At 47.3% G+C, this 8,976-nt stretch overlaps 1 protein-coding gene across 1 annotated transcript in view; it reads left to right on the top strand.

The window, feature by feature from the left end:
* LOC107294095 (acetyl-CoA carboxylase) overlaps positions 1–8,976 on the top strand; it is a gene marked incomplete at its 3' end in the record, with an annotated part of 122,076 nt that overhangs the window by 84,347 nt on the left and 28,753 nt on the right. Inside the window, exon 26 of the mRNA XM_015823301.1 lies at positions 1,762–1,880. Coding sequence (XP_015678787.1) covers positions 1,762–1,880 — 119 coding nt within the window. The remainder of the gene's footprint in view (positions 1–1,761; positions 1,881–8,976) is intronic.

Raw genomic sequence — 8,976 nt, 5'->3', positions numbered from 1 at the left:
CCACCTTTAAAGTGCTCCATGGCATCGGGCCTGGATATCTCCGAGACCGCCTTCTGCCACAGATCCCCTCTCACAGACCGGTACGCTCCCACAGAGCGGGCCTCCTCAGGGTGCCGTCGGCCAAGCAGTGTCGGCTGGCGACCCCCAGGGGGAGGGCCTTCTCTGTGGGTGCCCCCACCCTCTGGAACGAACTACCCCCTGAGATCCGGACGATTCCGGACCTCCTACCTTTTCGCCGCGCCCTCAAGACATGGCTTTTTCAACAAGCGGGTCTGGCCTAGGGAGAATTTTTAAATAGGGACAATTTTAATTTAAATCTTAATTAATTATACAGCGAGAAAAAAAAATATTTGGTTTTTAATAGGTTTTTATGGGGGGACGATGTTTTATGTGTTTTAATATGCTGTAAGCCGCCCTGAGTCCTATAGGGAGAAGGGCGGCATATAAATCCATGTAAATAAATAAAAAATAAAAATAAATAAATAAATATGAGTCGGTTGCCAAGCGTCCGAATTCTGATCACGTGACCATGGGGATGCTGCAACGGTCGTAAGTGTGAAAATTGGTCATAACTCACTTTTTTTCCCAGTGCCGTTGTAACTAAATGAACTGTTGTAAGTCGAGAACTACCTGTAGTAAGGGGTTAAAGGGCTGGATTAGGAGCAGGGAGACTCAACAGAAAATAACAGAAGAGTTGGAATGGACCTTGGAAGTCTTCTAGTCCAACAGAGGTGATCACATGACTCTACAACCGTCATAAATATGAGCCGGTTACCAAGCGTCCAACTTTTGATCACATGACCATGGGGGGGTACTGCAACGGTCGTCAGCGTGAAAAATGGTCATAAGTCACTTTTTTCAGCGACCTTGTAACTTTGAATGGTCACTAAATGAATCGTTGTATGTTGAGAACTACCTGTATTGTAAGGTTGCGTTAACGGAACCTTGCAACGCTGAAAGTACAAATCTCCCGCCGTCTCCTATATAGCCTGAGAAATTAGGGAGGGTCCCTAATGTGCCCCTTGCCCTGTCCACTGTCCAGCTGTGGGCTATGCTGTCTCTTATCTGACTGTTTGTTAGGCAGCAATTCTTCCCTCCCCCCTTATCCTTCAAGGTTATTCCTATAGACCAGTGATGGCGAACCTTTTAGAGACAGAGTGCCCAAAAACTGGCCCCGCCCCCATTCCTCTCCCTGCTCCGCCCCCGCTCTGCCCCCCATTCCCCGCCCTGCCTGCCCACAGACCACTCACCACCTCCAGGGCCCGCCGCAGATCGCCCAGGCAGCCCAGCAGCGCTATGGCGGCCACACCCTCTGCCCTCACCCTGCAGCATCAACTGCATGATGGGGCGTGAGGGCAGAGTCTTGTCTACGCTGCCTGGCTGCCATGTCCTTGGCTGCACTGCTCCGGGTGGGCCACGCTCGAGGGTGACTCTCTTTCAGGGGGGCTGCTGGAGAAGAGGGGGTCACGGGGGGAAGCAAGGCTGGGGCAACGGCACGTGTGCCCACAGAGAGGGCTCCGAGTGCCGCCCCTGGCACCCATGCCATAGGTTCGCCACCACTGCTATAGACCAGGGATTTCCAAACTTGGCAACTTTAAGACTTGTGGACTTCAACTCCCAGAATTCCCCAGCCAGCTATAGATACCATTTATAACTGAAGTGCCCTAAGCTGGATCTGACTCTCCCATCAAGCAAGAAGGATGGGATGTTTGAACACCCGTGTAAACGCAGCCTTCAGAAATGCTTCCTTTCTCACCTCAGGTGTATGTTCGGAGGGCATACATTGCCTACGAGCTGAACAGCGTCCAACATCGCCAGCTGAAAGACAACACGTGTGTGGTGGAATTCCAGTTTATGCTCCCGACTTCACATCCAAACAGGTTAGACTATTAAAATGCAGGTATTTCTAAGGGGTTTGGAAGAAGGAGCAATGTGGGGGGGGGTTTTGAAAAGGGTGTTTTTCACCTGGACTTGGGGGGGCTGGGAAGCAAGAATTTCAACCCCGTCTGTTAAGTTGTGTTAAAAACCACGAGTTAGATGTGGCGTTATTCAGGGTTAATAATGGCCACCCTGTTATCAATGGTTTCTGAATTGTTTTATGTGTTTATTTGAATTTATGAGCGGCAATGGACTCTCTTACGTGTGAAAGACTTTATGTGCAGCATAATGTCCACAGATCGAGGACCTTTCCCTGCATTGTGATAAACATGTCCTTCTGCTATGTCCATGGAGATTCTCAATCGTCCAGGTCATGGTTGTCCTGAAGGTGCTTTTCCAAAAGGCAACTGGACTTTCTTGGGCTTTTTTTCCCTTGACAATGATTTGCTTGAACTGAAGAAGCTTCTTGGATGAGAAGCAAAACATTTTCAAGGGAAAACCCCCCCAAGAAAATCCAGTTCCTTTTGGAAAAGCAGCTTTGGAACATCCTCCCTATATAGCTTTCAATACTGGGCTCATTTGGGGAGGGCAGCTGACATCTGCAAATAGCAGAAACCTTGTGATGACTTTATTTTTTTGCTAGTGATGGTTTGCAATTTCCTCCTACAGCGATCCACTCAGGATCCTAAGGGTCTGCCTTAAGAGGCACCAGGTTTATGGTGAAACCCTTCCTCCTTAAAAGAAATTAAAAGAAAGAAAAAGAAATTGTAGGCTCTCAAGCAGGGCTCTTCAAACTTGGCCCTTTTATGACTCGTGGACTTCAACTCCCAGAATTCTTCAGCCAGCATGCCTGGCTGGGAATTCTGGGAGTTGAAGTCCACGAGGTCATAAAAGAGCCGAGTTTGAAGAGCCCTGCTGTCAAGCTTTGGCGTCTTTCTAGTTTTGCAATTTTATCAAAGCCTTCCAGGAAAACCTCCCTCTATTGAAGCACAGTTTATTTATAGGACAAAACCAACAAGTCATAAAGCTGAAAATGAAATTAGGTTTCTTCTAAGGGTCCTCAACCTTGACAACTTTAAGACTTGTGGACTTCAACTCCCAGAATTCCTCAGCCAGCAAAGCAAAGCTGGCTGAGGAATTCTGGGAGTTGAAGTCCACAAGTCTTAAAGTTGCCAAGGTTGAGGACCCCTGTTCTAAGAGATGCCCTAGGTTGGATGGGGAGGAATACAGTGGACTGGTTGTGTCACTGGTTAAAGGGTTGGTTCCTTTAAAGAGTTGGACAGGTTTATTTTTAAAAAGTGGCAATATTTTATTGGGTAATTCTTAAGTCACGTAGAGGTAGTCCCAGACCTGTGACTATAGGTCGTAACTCATTACAGTTGCAAGTTGAGGCATCAAGTGACTTGATTCAAAGTTACGACCATTTAGGTCGGGTAGGCAACCTTGGCTCTTTTATGACTCGTGGACTTCAACTCCCAGAATTCCTCAGCCGGCATGGCTCAGCATGGAAACCTCTTCATTTCCCCTCAGCATGGCTGGCTCAGGAATTCTGGGAGTTGAAGTCCACGAGTCATAAAAGAGCCAAGGTTGCCTACCCCTGATTTAGGTGAACGCATTTTACACAATAGGCATTTTTTTTTTGGCCAAAAACTGGAAGTAAACACTGAAAACTGGCAAAAAAAACCCATTGCAAATTGCAGTCATGTGACTGTAGGATGCTGCAAATGGCCGTAAAGGTGAGCCAGTTGCCAAGTGCCCCAAATGTGATCACATGACTGCCGGTGTGGGTGCAGCTGTTCTAACTCCAAAAAATGAGTTGTAAGTGAGTTGTAAATTGTAAGTGAGCCCCAAAATTTCATTGCTAAGCAAGATAGTTAAGAGAGTCTTGTCCTATTTTACGATCTTTCTTGCCACAGTTGTTAAGTGAATCACTGCAGTTGATAAGTTCGGAACACAGTTGTTAAGTGAATCTGGCTTCCCCCCATTGACTTTGCTTGTCTGAAGGTCACAAAAGGGGATCGCGTGACCCCGGGACGCTGCCACCGTCATGAATATGACCCAGTTGCCAAAATTTGATCACGTGACAACGGGGACCCTGCCCTGGTTGTAAGCGTGAAAAACTGTCATTCATCACTTTTTTCATTGCTGTTGTAACTTTGAACGGTCGCTAAATGGAAAGTTGTAAGTCAAGGACTAACTGTATTCTGATCCATCAGTGTGCTGTGATTGATGTTGCATGAATTAGATCAGGGCTTTTCACCCTTTTCACCCATTGTACCACTTTTAGGATATGGCAATATCCGAGTACCACCAGTCGCCTAGCAAGGGGTCAAAAACTTGATGACCCAAAAAAAAAGGAAAAAAGTGATAAAGTACAGATAATTCTCGACTTAGAACAGTTCGCTTAGTGACTGTTCGAAGTTACAATGGCACTGAAAAAAGTGCCCCCCCCAAGGCACAGCCGAGCAAGACACCTGCCTGCCCACCCGGTGACGTTCTTCTTCCTGTCCGAGGTTTCCATTGTTTTGAGCATTTCTGTTGAGGATTGGCAGCGGGGGTGGGGTGGTGTTTGGTTTTTATTCCCCCCGTCTGCTGGGTGGTTGCAGCAGGTCTTGGTCACTTCACATGACCCTGGGACACTGTGACCGTCATAAATATGAATCAGTTGCCAAGCATCTGAATGTAAATCACAAGACCCTGGAGATGCTGCAACATTCCAGCTGATCGGCGCTTCTTCTGGGCTCAGCATGAGTGCCAGGATCAGCACCGAGCTCCAGCTGGAGCCTGGCGCTGATCCTGGCGCTTCCGCTGAGCCCTGACAGCCCTGCAGCTCCAGCCGTCTCTCGCTCAGGCTTGTGCGGTGCTGCCACCGGTTCAGCCCATTCCCCTCCCCCGCTCCCACTTTTCTAGGATGGTCGCGTACCACCTGCCAGGTGCCAATGTACCACAGGTGGCACCTGTACCACTGGTTGAAAAGCCCTGAATTAGATGAATGGCAGTGGTGGGGAAAGTTTTTTTTCCTAATGCCCTCTCTGCCCCTATATATCTTTCAAATTGGCCTGTCCCTGAGAAGCTAGTTTTCAGTTTGCAGGGAAATATTTTGTTACACCCAAATAAGCATTATGACCTGATTCTACTGGCCTACAATCAGTGGTGCAGTATTTTTCCATGCCCTTCGCACTGTGCCACTAATTCAGCGGAACTGAGACTCAGCCTTTGCACACGGGGACAGTTTTTCCTTAGATCTTTGCAGATGGTGACTGGGCAACGTAGTAGCCTGGTGGTGAAGACACTCGCCTCTCACTCAGAAGGTTGAGAGTTCAATCCTAGGTAGCAGTTGATATTTCTTTCCCAGGGTGCAAAGAATAAATATCTGCTGTGAATGCTGTGTAGGCGTCAGGAAGGGTATCCAGCCAGTAAATGCTCAGCTCCATCCAGTCGTCTCAACTCTACCTGAATTAAGGGATTACAGTAGGGGTCTTCAAACTTGGCCCTTTTATGGCTTGTGGACTTCAACTCCCAGAATTCTGGGAGTTGAAGTCCACAAGTCATAAAAGGGCCAAGTTTGAAGACCCCTGGATTACAGGGTCATAAAAAAAGGTTTCCCAAGTTGCAATGTATGGCTGTGAAAGTTGGACCATAAGAAAGGCTGAGCGCCAAAGAATGGAGGCCTTTGAACTCTGGTGCTGGAGAAGACTCCTGCGAGTCCCCTGGACTGCAAGGCGATCAAACCGGTCAGTCCTAGAGGAGATCAACCCCGACTGCTCTTTAGAAGGCCAGATCCTGAAGTTGAAACTCAAGTACTTTGGCCACCTAATGGGAAGGAAAGACTCACTGGAGAAGAGCCTAATGCTGGGAAAGATGGAGGGCAAGAGAAGAAGGGGACGACAGAGAATGAGGTGGCTGGATGGAGTCACTGAAGCAGTAGGCCTGAGCTTCAGTGGACTCCAGAAGATGGTAGAGGACAGGAAGGCCTGGAGGAACATTGTCCATGGGGTCGCGATGGGTCGGATACGACTTCGCAACTAACAAAAAGGAGTTTTGCAGATGGTGATTGAACAATTCATTGATTCTTACAGAGCCAGACAGCATAATATTTTTTTTAATCAAGAGAGATTTGAATTTCTGTAGGAGCGCTTTTCCTAGTCATCTCTTTTTCTCTTGGAGGCATATCGGTTAAATCTGAAGGGTAAGCTCCTTCTGAGAACATCACCCCTTCAAGGTAGACCAGGCTAGGAAACCAGGCCGGCCGGCCAGCCAATACAGGTAGTCTTCAACTTACAACAGTTCATTTAGTGACTGTTCAAAGTTACAACAGCACTGAAAAAAGTGACTTATGACTTATTTTTCACACTTAGGACCATTGCAGCCTCCCCTTTTTCACATGATAAAAATGTGAATACTGGCTCATATTTATGACGGTTGCAGTATCCTGACGTCATGCGATCCCCTTTTGCGACCTTCTGACAAGCAAACCAGGTTCACTTAACAACCATGCAACTAACTTAACTGCAGGGGTTCACTTAACAACTGTGGCAAGAAAGCTCATAAAATGGGGACAAAACTCATTTAACAAATGTCTCACTTACCTATGGAAATTTTGGACTCAATTGTGGTCGTAAGTCGAGGACCACCTCTATAAGGGGAAGGAGAGGAACCTCTGTTTGGCTTTCAAGAGTCTGTTATTTTATTTTTTTAACAATAAGTTCTGGCAGTTCTTCTGAAGTACTTGGAAGGGCTTAAAAAAGTTTGCATTTCTGCTTCAGAGTGGCCTCGTAGAGCAGGGCTTTTCAACCAGTGGTACGGGTACCACCTGTGGTACATTGGCACCTGGCAGGTGGTACGCGACCATCCTAGAAAAGTGGTAGCGGGGGAGGGGAATGAGCTGAACTGGTGGCAGCACCACACAAGCCTGAGCGAGAGACGGCTGGAGCTGCAGGGCTGTCAGGGCTCAGCGGAAGCGCCAGGATCAGCGCCAGGCTCCAGCTGGAGCTCGGCGCTGATCCTGACGCTTCTATTGAGCCCAGAAGAAGCGCCGATCAGCTGGAATGCTGCAGCATCTCCAGGGTCTTGGGATTTACATTCAGATGCTTGGCAACTGATTCATATTTATGACGGTCACAGTGTCCCAGGGTCACGTGAAGTGACCAAAACCTGCTGCAACCACCCAGCAGACGGGGGGAATAAAAACCAAACACACCCCCCACTCCACCCCCGCTGCCAATCCTCAACAGAAATGCTCACAACAATGGAAACCTCGGACAGGAGGAAGAGCGCCACCGGGCGGGCAGGCAGGCAGGTGTCTTGCTCGGCTGTGCCTTGGGGGTCACTTTTTTCAGTGCCATTGTAACTTCGAACAGTCACTAAGCGAACTGTTGTAAGTCGAGGACTACTGTACTTCATCACTTTTTTCCTTTTTTTTTGGTCATCAAGTTTTTGACACCTTGCTAGGCGACTGGTGGTACTCGGATGTTGCCATATCCTAAAAGTGGTACAATGGGTGAAAAGGTTGAAAAGCCCTGTCGTAGAGCACCTCGCTGCCTTGCTCGCTGATGGCCACTGGATGTCGCTGTTGATCCACCACCAGGCAGCCCTCTTGAAAGACATCGCGCGTTCTCCTCTTCCTTTGTTTCCCAAATATCCTTTGCCTTTTATTCCATCCTCATCCTCCTCGTTTAATGTTTGGGAGAATTGGTTGAGGAGGCCTGGTCTCGCTTCATTGAGAATCCATCAGTACATCTCACGAAATGGGTTTCTCCCTCCCCCCCCTTCCTCCTCCTCTCTTCAAAATCTGCTTTTGCTCGAAATGAATGAGTCCTCAAAGCTCAGCTGCACAAAAATCTCTCTGCAGTGATATAAATGGGCCATTGAATTTGGTCTCATCTGTTCTCTTCATCTCGACAATATTTGCAAATAATTGCATGCTATTTTGGAGGTCCATCGGCAGCCCTCTTGCCCCCCTTCCCCCCCTCCTCCCCTCTTCCCCTCCATTGATATCATTCCTCTCTTCTACCCCCCCCCCACCCTTGGCCTCCCCCCATCCTCTTCTCCCATTGTTTGAGAGAGGCTTTGATATTCTCCAGCATCACAAAGCTACGTTGGAAAACCAAGCTCTGTTGGCTGCCAGCCTGAAGGATTGGATCCAGCCTTCGTTAAACCCACCAGAGTGATGAGTTATCTTAATTCTTTTTGGAAAATGATCTGTTGCGGGCTTTCAAACATTGGCTAGGCCAGAATCCAAAGAGGGTGGGATCACCTGTGCATTTCCCTCTGACATCAGGTACAGCTAGATCTCTAGGAAGCTCTGAACTGACAAAGTCTTATGGAGGGCCTTTGAAATTAGAATAGAAATAGAAATAGAATAGAATAGAATAGAATAGAATAGAATAGAATAGAATAGAATAAGAGTTGGAAGGGATCTTGGAGGTCATGTAGTCCAACCCCCGGCTCAGGCAGGAAACCCTATACCCAGAGTAGGCAACCTTGGCTCTTTTATGGCTCGTGGACTTCAACTCCCAGAATTCCTGAGCCATGCTGTCTCAGGAATTCTGGGAGTTGAAGTCCACGAGTCATAAAAGAGCCAAGGTTGCCTACTCCTACCCTATTCCATTTCAGACAGTCCAGTCTCTTCTTAAAAACTTCCAGTATTGGAGCATTCATAGCTTCTGGAAGCAAGTTGTTCCACTGGTTAATTGTTCTCATAGTCAGGAAATTTCTGCTTAGTTCTAGGTTGCTTCTCTCCTTGGTTAGTTTCCATCCGTTGCTTCTTGTCCTGCCTTCAGGTGCTTTGGAGAATAGCTTGACTCCCTCTTCTTTGTGGCAGCCCCTGAGATATTGGAACATTGCTATTATGTCACCCCTCATTAAACTAGACATACCCAATTCAAGTAACTGTTTTTTATATAATAATAATAATAATAATAATAAATTTAATTTATATGCCGCCCTTCTCCCAACGGGACTCAGGGCGGCGCACAACATATTTAAAACAAAACATAAATACATTCCCCCCCGATAAAACCGAATTAAATCAAATTTTAAAGTTGTGTCTCTGTCGAATTGTTAAAAGATAAACCCCAAATAAAATCCTCCCTAGGT

This window comes from Protobothrops mucrosquamatus, unplaced genomic scaffold, assembly GCF_001527695.2.
Source record: "Protobothrops mucrosquamatus isolate PMUCROS unplaced genomic scaffold, P.Mucros_1.0 scaffold1829, whole genome shotgun sequence".
In the NCBI taxonomy this organism is placed as follows: domain Eukaryota; kingdom Metazoa; phylum Chordata; class Lepidosauria; order Squamata; family Viperidae; genus Protobothrops; species Protobothrops mucrosquamatus.
The sequence above is the reverse complement of the archived record's forward strand: the minus strand, read 5'-3'. Positions and strand labels throughout refer to the sequence as shown.